General features: G+C 33.9%; 3 protein-coding genes across 7 annotated transcripts in view; 2 read left to right on the forward strand and 1 right to left on the reverse strand.

Moving 5' to 3' along the window:
• The window catches only part of LOC148940606 (low-density lipoprotein receptor 1-like), a 42,977-nt gene extending 29,465 nt beyond the window's left edge, over positions 1–13,512 (forward strand). The window contains exons 3-4 of one of the 2 annotated variants that reach the window (XM_089105452.1): positions 11,513–11,635; positions 13,340–13,512. In XM_089105452.1, coding sequence (XP_088961578.1) covers positions 11,513–11,635; positions 13,340–13,362 — 146 coding nt within the window. In that variant the 3' untranslated portion in view covers positions 13,363–13,512. Of the gene's footprint in view, positions 1–11,512; positions 11,636–12,712; positions 12,829–13,339 lie in introns of those variants that run through there. The other variant, XM_089105451.1, reaches the window with a different exon arrangement.
• Positions 1–23,317, reverse strand: part of LRP1 (LDL receptor protein 1) — a 654,607-nt gene that overhangs the window by 567,519 nt on the left and 63,771 nt on the right. Inside the window, 2 exon segments of the mRNA XM_089105022.1 lie at positions 16,248–16,502; positions 19,756–19,878. Coding sequence (XP_088961148.1) covers positions 16,248–16,502; positions 19,756–19,878 — 378 coding nt within the window.
• The window catches only part of LOC148940604 (methionine adenosyltransferase 2 subunit beta-like), a 297,990-nt gene that overhangs the window by 145,449 nt on the left and 129,224 nt on the right, over positions 1–23,317 (forward strand). The window lies entirely within an intron of this gene.

The raw sequence follows: 23,317 nt of genomic DNA on the forward strand, positions 1-23,317 counted from the left end.
GAATCCCCGCTCATTTAGAAAGGTGCCAAGCAAAGGCATGCAAATAGCATGTAGTTTCAAAAAACGTGTTTAATCATGTTTCTTGAATGAAGTATCTGCACTGTATATTCAAGAGGTGAAATCAATAAAGAGATTGTTACTTACCTACAAATACTTTCATAATTTCTTGAATGAAATTTCCGTATTGTGTATCTAAGAGTTGACTTCAAGAAAGAAATTGTTACTTACTGAGAATTTTTTCATAATTTCTTGAATTAAATTTCTACATCATGGAGCTAAGTGAAAATTGTTTGTGATAAAGAGAAAAAAGTTACTTACTTACGATTTTTTTCATAATTTCTTTAATGGAGTATCTGTACTGTAAATCCGAGAGGTTTAATCAATATAGAGTTTTATAAGAGATGTGACTTCATGAAAGGGTTTATTAATTGCTTACAATTTTTTTGTTAATTTCTTACATTTTATTAATAATTTACTAAATGAAATTTCTGCTTTGTGTATCCAGAGGGGAACTTCAAGAATGAGTTTGTTACTTACTTACTTACTTCCTTACTTACTTACTTACTTGCTTAATTACTGAAAGCCGATTGCGTAGTCGGATACCGAGATATGGACACTGTTACCCAATTAGATTGAAGATGGAGTCATTATCGTCCCATGTCGATTACTTTAGATGTTTTAATAGATCTTCCTCGCGAGTTACTGGCATTATGTCTCTAAAAAAATGATGAACACATAAAACTGTTAGTTTTTAATGTACTAGCATTATGTATACAATTAATACAAAAATACAGAATTATAAAATTTTAATATAAATTATTAAATTTATACATTTTGAATCTGTTCCATAAAATGGTTCACCCTGTTCTCTCTTTATATTGTAGTTATTGTCCTCTCTTAGTTCATAATCAGTGGAATAATCATTATTCCATTTTGAATCATACACAGTTTTTACTGGTGTCTCATGAACAGGTTCATTATGCTTTTCGTCTTTGCTATTATTTGATTCATTGACTGTTTGATCAATGCCAGTAACGTTTGCTGGTGCTTTGTTTTTTATCGTTTCATCTTTATATTCCATTGTGATATTTTCTGACAATACCCATTTTATTTTTCTGGAAATTTCAATGTCTATTACCACATTATTTTTACACAGGTAACAGTTTAGAAACGTAGACACGATAGTGTTAATGATATTAGTAGCAGAGCTGTCCTTTCTTTTCCTCTTTGCTTTCATTTGAATGTTAACACCTAAGATCCGACAAAAAATTTGATAAATAGGTAACATGTTATCTCTTGAGATAGCATGAAGATGTTCCGCTTAATCAACTATTATTTTTATGTTGGCCTTCTCTTTGAGTACTAACATATCTAGAACTGATACTTTCCCATATCCACCATTTGTATAATTGAATTTTTTGGTACTCCGAAGAAATTTAAGTCCATAGTGTCATGACAACACACGCATACGTTTCCGATAGTGCTACCACTTGTGCTTGTTTCATAGTTCAAATACGTCTCCTTGTCAGCATTCAATGCTACAATAAAACTAACATGTGAGCACATTTCTAATGGGGGGTTATCCAAATGTTCAATATGCACTTCATCTTTGCTATTATTTGGTTCATTATTTGTTTGATTAATAGTAGTGAAGTTTGCTGTTTCTTTTTTTTCATCGATTCATCTTTATATTCCTTAGTGATATTTTCTGCCAATGCCCTTTTTATTTTTCCGGCAATTTGACTGTCTAATACAACATTATTTTTACAAAGGTAACAGTTTCGGCACGTCGACAAGATATGGTTTATGATATTAGTAGAAGAGTATGCATGTCTTCTTTTGATCTTCCGTTGAATGCTAATACCTGAAAGTTGACGATGGGGTGTAACAATAGGTAGCATGTTACCACAAGCACTGGCAAGAAGATGTCCTTCTTCATCAACTATTATTTTTATTTTGGCATTTTCTTTGAGTGCTATCATCTCTGGATATCTCACTCTTGCATATCCACCCTAACAAGAGTTGAATTTTTTTGGTACTCCAAAGAAATTAAATTCCTTACTGTCATGACAATGCACACATACATTTCCAATAGTGCTACCATTTTTACTTGTTTCATAGTTTAAATACTTCTCCTTGTCCGCATTCAATGCTACTATAACATTGACATGTGAACACACTTTATTAAAATGCTTCATCTTCACTTTTATAAAAGATATGACTTATGTGTTTATCGTACTACTGCGTAAATAATGCTGATTTAATATATGCAATAGACACGGTAGTGTCAATTGCCGGACCTATAATATCTGTGGGAAAGCCACATTGTGTCTCTGGCCAATCAGAGAGTACACTTGTTAGAGACGTAACCATATTTTGTCATTTTAAGATACGTACAAAAAAAAAGTTGAATAATTTCAAAGTTTAAAAAAATAGTTTGCTTTTATGAAAAAAAAAATATTGAATTAGAACCATCAGTCCTCATTATTATGAGTATCCGAAACTGGACTTAAGTTTCACATTTGAATCAGAGAATTGTATTTTCCATAATTTTCTTACAGGAAACTAGAGTTTATGGTCAAAAACCCTTATTAGCTCAGATTCTACAGAAATAGTTTATTTTTCAATCCATACCTGGACTTAAATTTCACCTATGAACCAACAAATTGTATTTTCCATAATTTTCTTACAAAAAGCTAGAGTTTACGGTCAAAAACCCTTATTAGCTTAGATTTTTCACTAGCAACTTGCCCTCCACTATAAGTTCGATAATACATCCTTCTGCCAATCAACCCGTCTACCCAAAAAAACTTTTCAGAAATTTCTTTTTTAAATATTTTATTTCAACTCATCCACTTTGTTTTATCGCTTGCAACTAGGCCTCCACTATAACTACGCTAATACATCCTTCTGCCAATTAACCCATCTCCTCCAAAACACTTTTCAGTCATTTCTTGTTAAAAAATTTCTATTTTAACTCATTCACATGGGTTTTTCCACATTTGAACCAGAGAATGGACCTAAGTTTCATATTTGAACGCGAGAATTGTATTTTGCATAATTTTCTTACAGGAAACTGGAGTTTATGGTCGAAAACCCTTATTAGCTCAGATTCTACAGAAAAAGTTTATTTTTCGATCCATACCTGGACTTAAGTTTCACCTATGAACCAACGAATTGTATTTTCCATAATTTTCTTACAAAAAACTAGAGTTTACGGTCAAAAACCCCTATTAGCTTAGATTTTTCGCTAGCAACTCGCCCTCCACTTTAAATTCACTAATACATCCTTCTGCCAATCAACTCATCTCCCCCAAAACACTTTTCAGCCATTTCTTTTTAAAATTTTTTATTTCAACTTATCCACACGGGGTTTTCGCTAGCAACTTTTTTAATGGGCACCAAGTAAAGAAAAATCACACGGAATCAGTCAACCGAGTCTCTCAAACCCCGTAAAGCTCTTTTAAAAGATACAAGAACTACTTATTTAACACAAAAATTTCGTTTTTAATGAGCACTAAGTAAAGAAAAATCAAACGGAATCAGGCAACAGAGTGTCTCAAAACGGAATCAGGCAACAGAGTGTCTCAAACCCCGTAAAGCTCTTTTAAAAGATCTAATAACTTCTTATTTAAAACGAAAATTTTTTTTTTAATGTGTACCAAGTAAAGAAAAAAAACCCGGAACAGCGCCTTATAAGAGCCTAGGAAGTACAAGCAGCACCTAGACTAGCATAGGCCGGCGACAAAACCTCTACGCCTAGCCTGGGGGGGGGACATCAGCTCTTAAAATAGCATGGGAATTCCTATACACGCAAGCAAATAACATGGGAAGTCCTATACGTACAATCAAATAACAAGGGAATTCCAAAACACGCAAGGAAAAAAAAGTGGTAATTCCTATAAATGCAATCAAATAACCGGGGAGTTCCTATACATGCAAGCAAATAACAGGGGAATTCCTATACACGCAAGCCCATAGCATGGGAATTCCTATACAAGCAAGCAAATAACATGGGAATTCCTATACATGCAAGCAAGTAACATGGGAATTCCTATACACGCAAGCAAATAACATGGGAATTCCTATACACGCAAGCAAATAACATTGGAATTCCTATACATGCAAGCAAATAACATGGGAATTCCTATACACGCAAGCAAATAACATGGGAATTATCATACACGCAAGCAAATAACAACGGAATTCCTATACACGCAAGCAAATATAAAGGTGATTAATATACATGCAAGCAAATAAATTGGGAATTCCTATAAACGCAAGCAAATAACATGGGAATTCCTATACAGGCAAGCAAATAACAAGGGAATTTCTATACATGCAAGCAAATAATCTGGGAATTACTATACACGCAAGCAAATAACTTGTGTATTTCTATACAAGCAAGCAAATAACAAGAGAATTACTATACATGCAAGCAAATAACATTGGAATTCCTATACACGCAAGCAAAATAACGTGGGAATTCCTATACATGCAAGCAAATAACATGGGAGTTCCTATACATGAAAGCAAATAACAAGGGAATTCCTATACACGCAAGCAAATAACTTGGGAATTCCTATACAGGCAAGCAAATAACATAACTATTTCTTTTATTCAAATCCCAACTACAAATCAAGTTATCATATATTGAACAATCTCTGATTGGCTCATAAAAAATGCCCACGTCAAACGATACATTCATTGTGCAATTCTTATCAAAAACAAAAAGCGTTATACCCCTTTTTCCAATGAGAGTTAGCTTTAGCAACGACACATTCCCAAAAAACTAGTCTTGACTAAAGGCAATTGTCCAAAAAATCAATCACGCTAGGACCCGGTATTGCGCACTCGTTCCTCTTTGAAAGATGTATTGTATTCATTCCTCTTGACAAAGAGTGTAATGACCGAGTGTAATGACCTGTTTACCTAGTAGAAAAACCGGAAGGAACGTAAAGGCTCAGAATTCAAAAGAAGGTATATACTCTTATATTTGAAAAAGAATCTTATTTCTTATCATTTTTCAAATCGTACCTGAAATACCCCCTCCGTAGAAAAATTTCCCTGGAAATCCTATACACAACCCCCCCCCCCAATCCTCAAGTTAAAAGTTGCTCCCGCGGAAAATTGCCATATGGAAAATGTCCTACAGAGAATTTTTTCCGCTTAAAATACCCCCCTCCCCCGCAGAAAATCCTCCGGACATTTTCAACCTTGCTGAAAAATTCCCTCGGAAGATCTCCACATGTAAATTTGAGTCGGCAAAGAGAAAGCAGAAAAAAAAAATCATATAGGACTTCTGGCACATTCCCCGAGTGTGGAAGTTCGCCCCTGAAAACTTCACTTCCCACCGGAAACTCCCCGTGGAAAATCCCCGCAGCAGTAAATCCCCCCCCCCCCAAAAAAAATTATGTTTACGTGGTTCCCAGTAAAAAATACTAGGCTATATATAAACAAAGGGCAACTTTTATAACTTGCAGTCCTTTCCCCAGCGGCTTTGGGGGATCATGATATCCCCAAACGCAAAGTCATTGGACCTTTCAACTACGCTGAACGAAATGGCCATTCCAGATTTTAATCGGACGACTTTGGAGATAAAGGGGCGTGGGAGGGGGTCGAAGTGTTCTCCTATCTTTCTAGTCACTTGAAAAGGGCACCAGAACTTCTAATCTCCTTTTTAATTAGTCCTTTCTATATGATAGGACAATTTGTTAAATACTATCACCCCTAAAAAAAAAAAAAAAAAAAACATCTCTGTGATCTTTCTTCTGGCAAAAAAAAAACAAACAAAAAAAAAAACACAAAATTATAATTTTTTTGCAGATGAAAACTTGAAACCTTTGCGATAGGGTTCTTTGATATGCTGAATATGATGGTGCGATTTTCATTAAGATTCCTTGGCCTTTTTGGGGCACTTCCCTTTTTTTTCTCAGGCTCGTAGTTTTTGACGGGTAATAATAAACTTTATGAATCTCATATATTTAGAATCAACATAAAAATTCAATTCTTTTGATATATCTATTGATATCAAAGTTCCGTTTTTTCCAGTTTCACTTACTATTGAGCCGAGTCGCTCCTCACTAACAGTTCGTTATTACGAAATGTTTGATAAACGTATTTTTGAACAATTGATAATTTTCACTATTTACCGCCCTTCCCCTAGGGACTGTGGGTTAATGTCATCCCCGTAGGCATTCTATTTTAACTTTCGTCTATTTTAAGCAGTATGGCTGTCTCAAAATTTTTATCAAATGTTTTTGAAAATTACGGAGGGAGTGAAAGTCAGGTGAAAAATGGCAAGGTAAGTGGTCTTCTTGCCCTCCAATCACTTTGGACAGCATTCCTTGAAATTTTATCTCAATACCCTCAGTCGTTTCTGAAAATTTGCAGATACGCCCTTTTGACAACCTGGATGCATATGTCTTGATTTAGTTTTAATTTTATCCTCACCTTTATCTGGAAGTTTAAGCCTAGTACCCTTAGCCGTTCCTCATATATTGCACAAGCCCCACTTTTCCATTATAAAATAAATGGGTACTTGTTAATCAAACGAAACACAGTCAAGAATTACGCTTAGGTTAGATATGAGAAAACCGGTTTCTTAGCTACAAATACAAGTAACAGAATAGATGGAAAATATATAATTGGATGTTTGCATATTAGGGGGGGGGGGTAAAGTACAGTAGATATGCATGTAAAATGTGTTAGCTACAATTATTCTGCATATTATTAAGTTAGAATTGTTTTCTATCTTCACACTGTCTAAGGTATTACCAACAACCTCTCCCCCTAATGTGCAAATATATTGCCCAAATTATATGTTTCCCATCTATTCTGTCACTTGTCCTTATGGCTATGAAACCGGTTTTCTCAGATCTAACCTAATCGTAATTCTTGAGTGTGTTTCGTTTAATTAGCAAGTAGCCTACCAATAAATGTTAAGAAAACTGTCAATTTGAATTATTTATAGCCCTTACTCCAGGAACCTTAAGGATCATGTAATCCTCTCAGATAATATCATTGGACCTTTCGTCCATTTTAAACTAAATAGATATCTCAAAATTTTGATTGAAAGTCATTGAAGGGGACAGCGCTCCAATTAAAAAGAAGGGCAAAGTAAGGCTGGTTGTCCTTCAATAAATTTTGACTGTTAAAAATGGGACTAGAGCTTTTACTTTCCAATCGCATAAGCCCCCTCCGAAGTTTCTATGACCACCCATTCCATATGAAGTGGATGGGGGGGGGGTGTAATAAATAATACATTGAAGTTTTATGGCTCTTCACTATAGGATACGCTAGAGTGTTTCCCCTGAAAACTAATATTTAAACTTTTGCCAATTTACGTTATTTACATTCCTTCATTTCCCTGTCTTCCAAGTGACCCCTAAGGAATTTTTGTAAGTTTGGCCTTTGGGAGTCATGTCATCCACAATGGCATATTTATTGGACTATTTTAAAGAAAATGGTTGTCTCGAAATTTTGTTCAAATGTGTTCGGAGGTTATGGGGGGGGGGGGGCTTGTTAGAAAAGAAGAGCAAGGAAGGGGGGGGGTTGCCATTTGGTCGTTTTTGACTTTTAAAAACGACAGCCCTTTGGAAGTTTCTAGGACCACCTCTTCCACAATAAGTGGCTATGGAGAAAAATAATAATTAAAGAAAAACTAAATAATAAATTGAAGGCTTATGGCTCTTCACTACCGACAACGCAAGAGCGTTGCCTCTTATAACATTCAGTCATTTTTATTCAGTACTCTTTGGCATCTACATCTAATAAATATTCTTTACAACCAAGTGCAAAAGACTCGGTGAATGAGATTCCTGGCATAAAAAAGTGACATAAAAAATAAGGCTTAAATGATAAATTAAGGTTTTGATGTCAGAATATAGCTCTTGGGAAGAGAAATAAAACTGAAATGTGTGTATTATACTGAAATCTGTATGCTATAAGACAAAGGGGAGCCTTCTAATGGTCATCATCTGTTGATAATGCACGAGTGAGCAGTCTCCTAATCCAATGAACTTCTAGTCCAAAGAATAAAGAAAATTGATGTAGAAGATACATTTTTTATGGTTGTATTATGTTTTTTTTATGGTTGTATAAAATTTATAAGTGACTCAGGAGCTCTAATGCTAAAATATCCAGAACCTTACAAACTGGGACTGATTGACTTGGCCTCTGAGTGGCTCAAATAAAATCATGCACATGGTCCATGCACTTACGATAGTGGAGGATGTTTGAATGAACGCACATAGAGTCAAATTATAAGGGAAGCACAAGAAACTAAGTGGAAAACACAGTGGATTTAAAGATTTTGGGGTGGGTGGGCGTGCCTTTCCGTTCGTATCTGGTATGCCGTCTCAAATATTAGCTGCGTTCGTTTTCACCGTTCGTCGTTCTTAGTACTAAAAAGATTTTCTTAGTTTTACTCTTAAATTGCGTTTTATTTTGCCGTTCTAAGAACTTCGTTTTAACTGAAAAAACGGCTTATAAGAGCTTTCCTTTGCCAGATACAATTTCAAAGTCACAGATTAAATTTCAGTCAACCAGCACAAAAAAAATGGAAAATATACTTGTGAATGTAGCAAAACAAACAATAGAGTTACTAGAGGAAAGTGACTGTTGAGTGACTGTTGAACCGTTCTATAGAGTGCAAATGGGCACTCTTGCTTTTGAGTGCTTATGAATGGGCATAGACATTAGATTAGTTGAAATGGGGGTGCAATCCTAGATAGTGGACTCTACATAGGGACCCATGTTAAGAAAATATTTCTTACTCCATAATATTGACAATACTCATAGTTGTGGCACTTAGCCTAACACTTAATCAGCCGAATTTCCTTTCTAAATTTTAAGCTTAAGACGTTTGAGCAATTGAACATATTCCTAAGGGTATTGAAACCTGGGGTTAGCTGGAGTTTCTTAGCATTAGTTGTAATCTAAGATATCTAGAAATTCCTCCCATGATGTTTCCAAGTAACCCCTAAGGAATTTTTGTAAGTTTGGAAAGCAATTTATCCCAAAAATTCTTCCAGAACTTTCTGAAGATTTCAAAACTGTTCCACCTATACGAAAAACAAATCACTACCATTTTTTAGATGAAAGACCCCATCAACAAAATCTACAAAATTCAATATCAATAAACTTGTTTTCTGTCTTGTTTTTTTTTATTTTAAAACTTGGCGCCCAAAAGTAAAACTAAAGAACGTTCTAAGAACGACGGTACTAAGAACGAAGAACGGCATTTCAAAGAACGGCTTATAAGCGAAACATTTCATAGAACGGCGAAAACGAACGGCTTAATTCTAAAACCGAGGATTGGATTTACATAGAACGACAAAAACGAACGCAGCTATTGCCATGTTGACAAGAGTAAAATAGCTTGCCAATTTGGATTAAACCTGAAGGTAAACAATGTACTGTCATTATGCCCTGGAGTTAGAAATTTTGTGGTAACAAACTGTAAGTAAGGAGCGACTCTTGCTAATAGTAAACGAAACTTATAAAAAAGCTTTGATTACAATAAATATATCAAACTGATCTGTTTTTTGTCGGGATTCAAAATGAGTGAAATTCTTTAAGTTTAAGGTTACCCACCAAAAGTAACAAACCCGAGAAAAATTGTGCAATTTAAGTAAAAAGGGGTGAAACAGCTCATAAACGGGTGGTGTCTTAATGATAATTACAGCATCATATTCATCAACATGTCTAAGAACTCTACTGAGGGATAGCCAATTGATTAAGGGGATTACATGAAATTCTATTTTGGTTTCAGAGGTCATGCTACCACATGGTGCCGTGTTCGTCTCCAAATTTCCGTACTGTCCTTACATAATGAAGCGCTTTATGTATAATGTATTTACAGTGTAACTAACGGTTTTACAGTAATACATTACTGCACACCTGCTATCAGAGGAAGGTGAAAGGTCATTTAATATTTTTGGAGGAGGGGTGCACAAACCCTCAAAGGTGCATTTTTAAAGCCATATTTTGCCAATTTTTGCGAGGGGATTTTCCGATCAATGCGGAGAGGGGATTCAACCTATGGTAATTTATCATTAGGAATAGTGTATTGTACTACATTATATAATATGGATGCTATTGGTAAACGGGTTTATTGTTATTACCGACGTAAAAAAAATTAGTGCAACGGTGGTAGTGCCAGGGGTAACTCCGGTCAGGGTGCCATGGAGCCATGGGCGTACATAGCTTCTTCTCTAGGGGGGGGGTGATTCTTTGATGAAGGATGGGGGGCAGAAGTTATATTGGCAGTTCACAAAACCTTACATTGCCAGCAAGTTCTATCATACATATGAAATCTTTATTAATGAGTAATCGCCAAAAATCATAAATCATCGATAAGCTTCAGCATTAATCAATTCTCTTGGATTAGAGCTATATCTTTCCAAGACATTATGCATAATTGCTTTTTGTTTGACATTTATTCTATCATTCCAGCTGTTTATTTCCAGCTTTTTCAACCATCTACCTTTTATCAACCGTTTTTTAAACCATCTACCTTTTTTTCAACCATATCTAGTGTAAATTTGAAGTTATAGGGGGGGGGGGGCCTCTGACCCCTCTTTCACCCCATCCGTACGCCCATGCATGGATCAAATTAAAAACTCTAGAGAATTGTTGCCTAGTCTTTATATAAGGCTATTTGTATTGATATAGTGTTCGTTTATTATTTTTTTTATCAATTTGTTTCTTCCCGATGCCTCCTTTTTGTAATATATATCATATCACTAGCTTAAATGCACCAATTCTGAAGAGTGGGGGTGATTAGAGCTCTTCTGTCAGCTGAATCAAACGCTTGCTTATAATCTATAAAACTGAGGATTAAAGGTATCGATGACTCAGGTACTTCTCAATTATCAACCTAAGAGTGAAAATCTGGTTGACACCTCCTCTACCTTTCCTAAAATCGCCCTGTTCTTTTCTTAAAACTTTATCTACAGCAAAGTCTATTAAGTATCATCACGCTAAGTAATTTGTTACCCGCAGAAACCAGGCTAATGCCTGGCATGGCAAGTTCATTTAAGATAAATTAAGAAATAATTGTAGTTTATCTTAAATCTTCATCGTCATTACGTTGCCGGTTCTATTATTCTGAATATGTGTCCAGCCAGAATGATTTTTAACATATTTCTTATAACGTATTTTTAGACGAAGAGGATGCAGATTGAATTTCAACTTCAGTAGTTCTATTCAAAGAAAGCGCAAATAGAAAACAAATAAAATTTTAGGTCATTCATAGCTTCGCGTTAGTCCCAATGAAAGAAACAAAATAAAGTATAAACAAATTAATTATTGCCAATTTATACAAAATTTATAACACACTACACATGCCTCTTGAGTTGGAGAATTTCATACGGAAGGGATTAGTTTCCAATCAGAAGCTATAAATTACCAATTACTTAGTTATACTTATTTTTCTATGTTTTATATTTGTTGTATTTTACTAATAATCTGATTATAGTCACAAAATAATTAAATTATACTATTTTAGGTGTTCTTGTCTGTGACAAAGATCAATTCGCTTGTAAAGATGGCTTGAAATGTATACCACTGAGATGGCGTTGTGATCTGTCTCCAGACTGTGCTGATGGCTCTGATGAGCCACAGGATTGTAGTAAGTGCCATCTTTTACGTCTTTTTGCGAAGTTTGCTTGTTTTCTTTTAAGAATACGTTTAGCCGAAGCCTTTCCTGGTTTTTAAGAATAAGCAAGAGTATTCCCCCCTCCCCCCAGAGGCGTCCCAAGGGGGGGGGGGAGGGGCGCGCCGCCCCCTAACTTTTTTTGCATTTGGTAATTTGGTATTTTTTTCAATTTTTCCAAAAAGGCCGAAATTTAGCAAAATTCTTTATTTCTGCAGAAAATTAGGCATAAATCAGGTAGCGATTCGGTAAAATTTACAAAAATCGCCCCCCTAATAAAATGAGCCCTGCCCCCCCCCCTCCTATAGGTTATTATTGTAGTGCTCCTATAACTGCTTCGTAATGTTCTTAGATGTAAGTGAAAAGACAGTTTGGTATGATTTAGGTTTAAGATTTATTTACGTTCGCTATTTTTATAACTTCTGATTTTGCTTCTCCTTAAATCACAATACTAATTTACTCATTAGTTATTTTTTCCGCATAATAATTAAATTCCCAAAGCTGTGTGACAAAGGAAAAAAAGTAGAATGAAAAGGAAAATCAAAGTAGAAAGTAAAAGGAAAAAGTAGAATGAAGTAATAATAAAGGTAATTACATACTAAAATGTAGTAAATTGACAAGATAAATATTAAACAAAAATTAAATGATTTTGGATAACATATCCCCCTCTCACGTTTTTGTATAAGTGTTCCTGTAAAGTTTTTTTTTTTTTCAATTTTAAGATTTCTTTATGTCTGCTATTTGTAATTTAATTCCTTATTTTTGTTCTCCTAATTTAATAATCATACTTTAAAGATTTTAGTAATAACTAAATCCATGTGAAAAAAAATCAATAAAGAAGTAATAGCATACCAAAATGCACTAAATTGCTAAATTAAATATCTAAAAAAAAAAAAAAAAACAAAGATAGTCTGCTACAGGAATAAAAGCAATTGGTAGCACATGAGGTACATTAAACCTAATTTACTTCTTTTTCTATTTAAAAAAAAATAAAAGAATTGTCGTCAACACTTATATATACAATTATTGAATAAATGCATCTATTATTTCCAGGTTGCGAGAATAAGGATTCACAGTGTAATAGCCTGGTGAATTTTAGACTTGACTGGATGTAAAGAGAAATGCCACCAGTGGACTTGGCTAATTTTCTTCCAATATCAATAGCTTGAAAGCAATGGAGGGAAAATTCCTTAGTATCATCAATTTCTGAAAGCCACGTCTCTGTTGTTCCAATTACGTCAAAAGGGCAGTAACCGTTAATTAAAATTAAATCTTTAAAATTACTCCACTTATCTCTTATGCTTCTGATGTTAAAGCAGATTATATTAAGTTTTGTCTCTTCCATTAGCTTAGGTTTTACATTTTTTACAAAAAACAAGTGTCGAGATATTCAAAGTTAATATAGCTTAAGGGGCTGTCAGGGCTAGCTAAGGGGTTTTTGTGCAAATTATCTTGGTCATCCTAATAGTTAAAAACAACATTATTGCCGAGTGATAATTTCGTGAGAAACGTAAAATTTTGCATAGTATACAGCTAAATATCAATTGTGGTCGAAGTTTCCTTATTTGCTTGATTTGAATATTGAAATCCTTCTTCAGCCGACGAATTATCATTGGTGGTAATTTTGGACTGGGATAGAAAGTATGCCGTTTTTTTCTTAGATTTCTTGCCTTTGACTAGGGCAATGGCACCGATTTGATTAGCAGTTGAGTCAACAGGCTTAACTAGCTTCGATGTGGAATCTATGTCCTTTTTGATGGAAGATAGTTGAGCTATAGCTGTTTGCAAGATGTCATGTTTTCTCTACCCGTGTTTTCTCTACCCGTGTGTTCTCTTTTTTTCTGTTTTTTCTTTTTTTTCTCTCTTCTTCATTTTCCATTTTTTGTTGTTATGGTCCACAACAAGTTCGCTTCCCGGATCAATCTTATTATTGATGTTATGTTTCATCTTGTTTTTATTTCAATAAATTTAATTGAATTGAAAATGTGCATTGTCAGTTTAATATACATATACTGATATTTAGTAATCAAAATGTTAATATCATTTGATTTACTAAAGTTATAAAAGTAAAAAAATAAAGAAAGAAACAAAAACTCATATGGTGCTAAGAAAGGTATGAACACATGGGACGTTCGAAGATGATTTAGAATAAATTTTCCCTTTCCGTACTGTTTCAATGCACCCTGATTCAGACCAGTACATGGAGCTTTTTTTATAGGAGAGTAGGAGGATAATTGGGGGGGTCTCCTTGGGGGAGGGGGGGTCTTTGAAGGGGGGTCTTTTGTATAGTTTTTGTAGCGTATATTCTACATATTAATACTTCCCCGCAAAAGTTTTGCAAGCAACGCAACTTTATGACTTATTGAAACACAGTATAGTCTTCACGCTAAAATTTGAGAAACTATAAACTCAGAAAAGTAAATGTCATTGAGGCAGGGTTTGTAAAAATGATTTTCACATCACTTGAGTTTCAGCTTTGATGAGGTCTACCCTGAGGTTGAGGTATACCATTGGGGTTTATGTTTACTGTATTTATTGTATGTATTTTGTATCTACTGTATCGTATGTATCTTGCATTTACTGGAATTTATTAATTCGAGTGTTTTTTAAAAGGTTCGATTACTTAAAACAGCGCGTTAGATACTAACAAATACTTAAGTTTTTCGTTGTCAAGTCATCAATTTAGTTTATTTAACCATTTATTTTTAAGTTTTTGTTTTAATTCAAAATAAATTTTTGGTTCCTCTATTTGGTTCTATAAGGAATATTCAAGACGTTCAAGACTATTAACATACTCTTGACTCACTAATAAATTAACATATTTGACCATCAATATAACATTATGCTGTACTATAATTTGACTATTAACAAATATATTCAAAGTGTTCAAGAATATCTAAGATGTTGTATACAGACGTCATAATACAGAGGGAATGTCATAAGAGAGGAAACTAATTTTCCTCTCTATGTATTAATTATACCACTTTATGTATTTTTTTTCTGCTTTTACTTTATGTCAGAGGAAAGTTTAAAAAGAACCGCTTTTACCAAAGTGACACAATACAGGTGACACAAACTGACATACAAAGTGACAATACAAAGTGACACAATACCTGTATATATTTTTTTGTACACCTTTTTCACGCATATGTTCTCCATTTTAACCTCGACCAGGCTATTTTAAAATAAATATACACAATTTAAGATTTGACTACTTTCAAAAAATTTCAGGATGGATCCAAAGAGACTTGAGCTTTTAATTATATAGCGAGCCATACACAAATTGTTGTGTAACTTGGCAGCGGTAAGTAATAAAATGCGAAAAGAACTTCCGGCATGAAAACCGTAGAAGGGAGAAGAAGAATACTTATGAAGTTAAATAAAATTTTTTATCACTATTATTATTTTTCCTACTAAACCAGTATAAAAAAAACTGTCCTTATCTTGTAGATAAACTTATTAGGGATTAAGTGTATCTAGATCATGAGGGTCCTTATTCAAAATCTTCATATTCAAACTCTATATCTCTTTTACGTTTCCAGAAAATAATTCTAGAAAACTGGACATCGCAATTCCATATTCTAACGTGATTACTTTTTTAATGGAATTTTTGATTTTTATAGTTTTCTGGAATTGTGAATGCGCTTAAAATTGCAGAACAGAATCTGATTAATACAAGTCTTACTAAGAGCCAAGTTATAAATAGTGCAAGATAAGTCAAATCTTGACCAAACCTAATATGATGTAGGAGCTAGAGTTTTACATTTTTTGAAGATTTCACCCTCAAAAGATGACTGTCTGAACAAAAAATATACGCACCTATATTTGATCTCGAACTAAAAAATTTGGAACATATTTTTTTTCTTTATATATTATTTCTTAAGTTTTTAATGACAAAAAAACAGAATTTTCACAAAGAGATTCATACTTCTAATAAGGAATTTAATAGATAAAAAAAAAAATAGATTTTAAAGAAACTTCTGAAATTGATGGAATATGAAAAAGGACTTAACATGTCGCACAAGGATATTAAACACTGGTATAGCTAGCAGTCTGCTCGGGGGAAAAGCAAAGAGCCACATTTTTCTCAGTATAAACTGCGTAAAACCTATTTCAGACCGTATTTTAAGAAAAATCACTCAGCTTTATTCCTTATTTTAAAATTGCCAAGATTCAACGTTCGAAACAAAGCATTAAAAGCAAAAATAAAACTAAGAAACCAAAACAAGTGTGATTTTCAACCAATGGAAATGAAACAACAAAAAGACAAAGCAGATATTTCGGCAAGGAGCTCCACCAAGCCGTACTCAGCGCTCAAAATAGGAAAAGAAAAACAAAGTTTAAAAAAAAACAGAAAACTAAATTTTGAAGTTCCTGTTTCTCTCTCACACGCTGGAAATTACTCTTGTGTTGGTTTCTTAGTTATTTTCATTTTTCCGTATTTTCTTAGGTTTTCGTTAAACGTCATGTATAGTTAGGGTGGTCTTAGAACGTATTTACCGAGCCTTGGACAGGGACGGCACCTAGCATCCTTCGATTTTGCGGCTGTACTTACAAAGTTAGTTACTTACTGTTATTAGTTACTTACTGTTCATTGAATACAGCGGTAGAGGTCTTAAATTTCATCCATTCCTGATATTATCGACTGAAGAACACCTCAAGAAAACGTCTGTTCCGTTGTGATGAGTCCAACAAACAGTTCTATTTGTATGGTTGAAATCCAATGTCAATGTTTCTTGAGTTTCTATTACCGACGTTGGCGAAACCAAACTGCCATTAAGATATGTATGGCGTATTTCCGAAGATGTCACTAGCAGCAAAGACGGAGGCTCATTTTTCGGATCTAGAAGAAGAGTAGTGGGGTTGAATGCAGGGATGATAATTAAATATTGTTTAATTCTTTATAAGCATTAAACATTATTTACATTAATTTGTATAAAATTTGTACTAAATGTACAAATATTATTAATTTGCATATTAGATAAGCAAGAGTAACCTAACATTTTAGTTGCTATTATAATCGATTCAAAGAAACTACTTAGATGTACAGTTTGCGTAGATAAGAAGTGGTCAACGGAATATAGTCTCTGTAAATGTAAAACATGCACCTCAAGGAAACTGAATAGTAGATAACGAATACTTCAATTAAGCCCTTCCTATAGTAGCTATTTAAGACGTTAAAAGTAGTAGGTCAAAAAAGTCTATCTAAAAATCCATAAGCCAAAGCAGTTAACATTTAGATGAAGGAAACAAAATAACATAAATTTCTTCCAATATTATAAGTCTCGTTTCTTTCCCACAAGATAAGATAAACTTTTGTTTGAAAACTATATTGAAATTACTGCTGTTTTTATGTGACAAAAAGAAAATATTACTAACTTGAAAATTTCAAAAAAATAGTTGGTTTGAAGAAGTTGCCACCCTTCCCCCACTCAAGTAAATTCCTTCATACGTGCTTGATCACTAGACTGCTTATGCCACAACTGTTGTGGGTTTCTTTTTTATCGATTTATTGCAACAGGGTAGTGCTATTCCGTTACAACTGACTATTAGCATTTCAATTCAAAATCAATCCAATCATTGATTACCCACAACTACTAAAGAACAAGTAGTACAAGTGGAGCATAAACACAAAAATAAAAAGAAACAAAAGAAAACAAAAAAGAGCATCAACAAAGCACTTCTACTATTAATTTTCTTCAAAATTAATTTCTACTAAGAAAAAAACTGTAAAAGACCATGATCAGGGCCAGTTTTACAAAATGCATCTGCAGAAAGCTTTTTGAATAGGTCACCGAGCTTTTGAGTTACATCCGTAACATAGAATTTTTTAACTATATACCTATTTCTAGTCGATGGCGGCAGACAAAGAAAAAACTTGCAAAATTTGAAGTATGTAACTTTAATCTTTTTAGAATCCTTTAGCTTAAGAACAGAATGAACACCCGAAAAATAAAGCACAAAATGATCAGAAAAAGTCGAGAATAAGCACCCAAGAGCTCTTCTGTTATATTTTCCACGGTTTGCTACAATTTTTGAATAACCGAGCTGAATTTTTCTTACTGCATCAGCAACAATCTGTTTACGGAAAAGAGCTAGAGAATTCGAAACAGTAATACCAATCCACCGAAAGGAAGAGACAGAAAGTACAGAAAATTCATTACATACCAGGGCAGTAGACGGAGACAGATTATAAGATAAGAATTCACACTTGTCAAGATTCAGGGATAGACCAATATTTAGGAAAGACTGAGAAACTAAAGAAACCATCGCAGAAAGAGCATATTTAGTACGACTAGTCAACAGAATGTCATCAGCATAGGGAATGTATGAAATATCATTAGAGCCAGAAAATAAAGGCCTGAGATCCTTTCCAGAACAGTAGAAATAAAAATTTTGAAAAAGATTGGTGATAAAACACCTCCCTGCCTTTCTCCTCGAAGCAATTTAATAGTTGTTTCCTGAGAAGATTTCAGGTGGATTTAAGAATTAGAATACCAAAACCGTAGAAGGTAATTAACCGAAAAGTTAACACCAGAAGAAGCCAAAGAAAATAAATGCTGGTTATGAACAACAGAGTCAAAAGAAATCGAGGCGGAAGTAGTAATAGTCGTAGTAAGAGCTGTAGCAAGAATATCCAAGGCACCATTTATCAAGATAAGGATAGTAGGGATCGTAGTGGTAGCATTTATAGTTACGGTAGGAATAGTCCTGATGGTAGTAGCACAGCTTGGTATAGTCCTGGTTGGGGTAGAAGCCGCCATGGTGGGAACAGTACTGGTAATAACAATAACAGTAATAGATGGAAGTGGTAGAGATAGTAGAAATAGAATAGCAGACAGTAGATAGGATAGAGATAGAGAGAGAATAACAGTATAGATAGAAGTAGTAGTAGTATTAGGAGTTGTAGCAGGAACATCCAAGGTATTAGTTGTAAACGTAGGAATATTGGTGATCGTAGTAGTAGCAATTATAGATGCGGTGGGAGTAGTTCTCATGGTAGCAGTACAACTTTGTAGTCTTGACAGAGGTAGGAGTAGCCGTTGTGGGAATAGTATTGGCAATAGCAATAACAGTATAAGATCGAAATAGTAGAGATAGAATAAGAAACAGAGATAGAAGCAGTAGTAGTGGTTGTACGAGTTGTAGCAGGAATATCCAAGGCATCAGTTGTCAAGGTAGGAATATTAGTGATCGAAGCAGTAGCAGTTATAGTTGTGGTAGGAGCGGTTCTAATGGTAGTAGCCCAACTTGGTATAGTCTTGGTGGGGGTAGGAGCAGCCACGGTGGGGATTGTAATGGTAGTAGCAATAACACTAGAAGGTTTAGGTACTTTCGAACAATATCAAATAGTTAGTTTGATCATTTTTTTTAATTCTTATTTGGTTTTAGATCTATTTTTTTCTTTTCTTTTTTAAGTTGTTATGTCTTTCTTTCTTTCTCCATGCTGAGAATGCTTCGTTGAATACAGGCAAAATATTCCTGTGCTTTTTTTCTTTTTCTTCTTACTGACCACATACCCGTTGATTACTCAAGATTTTCTTCTTCGTTTTTTTTATATTAGGTCAATTCGGCTTTAGATTTTTTATGCATATTATACGTAAAATATATATACTTCAGCAAATAGACTGCCCATTTCTAGGTTCACAAGGAAGTTAGACAAAGAAGATGTGTATGAATAAGTACATTAAAAAGAACAACAATAGTAAATGTATCATCTTAAAAGAAAGATCATAAGATGCTACATTCGACACAAAACCGACCAATTATAAAAACTGTAGAAACGAGAACATAAAAAGAAGGAAACATGACAGCACGTGGAGGTCACGCAAACAAAGTGCACGACGAAAAGAGAACGGACGAAAAAGGAAAAAGTTAAAAAAGAAAAAAAATTACAAAGTTTAGACAGTTCGAGGAAAATTATTTAGACTAGACCCTCAAACATGGTATTAGTTAAAAGGAGCTGGGAAGAAAATTGTAAATTTTTATATGTTTTATAAAATTCTATGAATTCTGGGGATTGAGGGATGGAACGATGATGAACAATATAAATAAAGCAATAAAAAAACAGGAAGTACTAGATTAAGAATTCTTACCGTTGACGGCGAAACATTGGTTTCCTTTCTTTACATAGCCAGTAGTACATTTGCAGTCATACTTTGTTCCCTTTTCAATACAGATCTGATCACATACACCATCTACTGAGCATGGACTTGTTTCTAAAATAAATAGTAAACAGAATTATGCTAGAAAAGTTAAAATTACGAAAATTGATACGCATACGAGTATTTAAGCAGTAAGTTATAAAGCTTGAATAATTTATGTTGCTGATAAGGCAATTTCAGTCAATTTATCAAATTCTTATTATTAGGTAACATCAATGGTGGTTTCATACTTTCAAACTGGTATCATTGAAGTATTTAAGTTACGTTATGCAATCTTACGGAGCATATTTTGTCCGTAGCGAAGATAATGCCAAGTAGAATCCATCATTGAAATAAAATTTTATGCTATGCAATTCTATTTTAGCAACAAAGTGGAATTTCTGGATGAGTAATTTGTAAATTTTGAGAATGAGACAACAAACAGTCCCTAGACAGCCTTTCACGCCATCTTTTCATCTGCAACAGAAACTTACACAAGGTTTTAAAAATAACTGCCTTTGACACATAATGAGATAATATATATATATATATATATATATATATATATATATATACCTATATATATAAATATATATATATATATGTATATACGAGTATATATATATATATATATATATATATATATATATATATATATATATATATATACATATGTAGGTGATGGTAGGATTCCCCACGATTTCTGGTGCTGGATACCCCCCTGGTATTAGAAGACATGGACGGCAGAAAGCAACACTTGGTAGATGCCTTGAAAACTGTACTACACTGGCGGGAACATCTTTGATTACCTGTGGTCGCAAGCTCTTAAGAAGTTGTCGTGGAGGCGCACCTTTGTGGCCTAAGGTGCAAGGCAGCATAGGAGGAATTAAGTCTAAAAAAATAAGTAGCTAATAGTAAGTTTAATGATTTTAGTTGACAACCCTGGTTATTTTATGGATTTTGACTTTAGCCTAATGTGAAAGGATTTGTTTAATCGCGAAATGTTGTACTTAGCGCAAAGCAGCTTAACCACCTAACATATAAACTACATACGTAGTGTGAAAGCCACTTAATTCTCAACACCAATTAACTTTCTTAGTTAAGAAACCATATCTAGTAAGCAGTTTTGTGAGAATCAAGTTGAAGCTTATTGTATCTAGCTCAGTAAGAAATTGACCGTTACTATTCAAAGTAACAATAAAATGCTCCTTAGTATTGACGATTTTCTGATACTGTATATTTCAACTATTTAATTCAGTGCAAAATTGATGAAGCTTTTCATAGGCACCTGTTAATATGATTGGCATATCCATGACTTTTACTTAGGAATTAGTCAAATCCGCTCTGAAAGGAGATTTCTAATGATGAAAAAGAAATTTTTAACGGGGGAAGGGGGATATAGCTGATGCTACGTTTTTGTAATTAAAAGAAGACAGCAAAAAAAACTACTGATAACAAAAGCTTCGATCAACCTTTAGTTGTTTTGTGATTGTTAGGACCATTTGACCAAGCAAAAAGTAGGCCAACAACAAATCTCACTTTTGGTCTGGGTATCAGCAGGGGGGGGGGGTGACTGTTTTTACAGTGGGGGAAAATGGCTGCACTTAACTTATGAAACAAAACTTCCGCTAACTCTTAAGTTTAACTATCATTTTTTTTCCCTTAAGCGAGGGGTGGGAATGAGGGGAGGATCTATTGAGAATAAGTTCTTCTGAAGAAAAAAAATAACTCAAGAATCTAGCGTCTACCTAGAAATTGATTTCAAGAGATTTTTGTAATCTATAGTAAAAAGCTCTTTTACATGTTACGTCTAACAAAACGAATCCGTCTATCAAAATCTCAGATAATCAGTACAAGTTTGCGACAAATTACACTCGTCAGTTCCACTCCGAAAGGTATGATACTGGAAGCCCCATAGGGAGAGGTGGCTATACGTGATGAGAACTCGCAAGGTGGTCATTCAAGGAGCAGGGAAATTCACAAGAGGAAAATCAAGTTTACGTCACATAAAATCAACAAAAACTGTCAAACTTTACAAAGCAAAATTATTATGTTTATTATAAAAAAGAAAGATGTTTGTTTTTACTTTTGATTTAAATTTGAATAGCGTTAAACAGGCTTTTTTTTTCAAAGGGGGATAATAAGGATATTTATGTGTATTTTTTTAACTAGCCTATATTCTACGCACTAAATAAGTCCTACCTATTCTAAAATCAATACGAAAACTGCCACAAAAAGAATTCATCTACTTCTAGAAAATTTCAGGTTGGATCCGAATGTTTAACTGAAACCCGAATTTGAATTATTTAAAATTTAGCTTTTCTTAATTTTTATTATTGCACTTAGGCAGTGTGAAAACTGTCAACAATACTGTCAGTGGCACTAGTAGTTATTAACCCCTTCAAACAATTTTAAGAGCCAAAGTTTTACTTTTTTTTAATATCCCATACTCCTTGTGTGTCACAACAAAAAAACACGTATTTATAAACACGGCATTGGGCAAAGACGACATTATCAAAAACTGAATTCATACTAATCTATAAACGAAATACCAGTAAGAATTAATCCAGACAAACCAAGCATAAATGAAGTACAATAAAAAGCATAAGAAGCTAAAGCAAAAGTGCACGTGCATAAAAATAAAAAAAACTAAGTCTAGCCCCCCCCCCCCTATAACAAACAAAACATGTCATAATCGTTACGAGCAGAAGTTCTTAGAAAGAATCTCAACTCTTCAGGAGAAAAGCTGATTTCAGCACGCTTTCTATTGGTGATGAGTACGAATTATCTATCAGAAAATGAAAGGAAATTTTCATCGTCTTTCATTAACTATACGGATTTGTCTATAATAGACAAGCCTCCTACTAGCCTAGACCCTACACTTTTTACGTTTAATTTCCAATATATTATGGATTTGAATGTCAGTAAACAATTTTGAATATAAAATTGTTTATTAGCAGTTTTTCACCTAGATAGTTCGTCCTTGGTTTTACCATTGAAAAAATAAATAAATAAAATAAATATTTTACGCAAAATTATACTGGTCCCCCTAATCAGTCCCATTTTAATTTCCTCCCCCTCACCCAAAGGCAAGTACGTTCAGACATATATCTTTTATTTATTTTTACTTTAATTAAACCATCTGATTCCGCTTTAGAGACTGCTTATTGAAAACTCGTCAAATAAATTCCCTAACTACATAAGTTTGACAGAAGGCTGACATAAGGCATACACATGACGACCGCAATACACACAGAGTACTTTCGTTCACGTGCTCGGAATTACTTATTAAATCACTTTTGATATCATCTACTCGTAATACGAGAATCGCTTGAAATGTCGTCTTGTCATACCTTTCGTAAAACCAAGACTTTCTATTATTCGCAACTAGTCAAAAAGAATGTTAAACGAAAGGCATAAAAATAGAAGCGTATACAATTCTGTGAGAGCCGTGAGAAAATAGTGTTACCCGTTCCCTAAACTCTAGCCCCCATGCCCCCACTTCCAAAAAAGA

Source organism: Artemia sp. Qi Xiang Cuo, chromosome 19 (genome assembly GCF_049724085.1).
Source record: "Artemia sp. Qi Xiang Cuo chromosome 19, ASM4972408v1, whole genome shotgun sequence".
NCBI lineage: Eukaryota > Metazoa > Arthropoda > Branchiopoda > Anostraca > Artemiidae > Artemia > Artemia sp. Qi Xiang Cuo.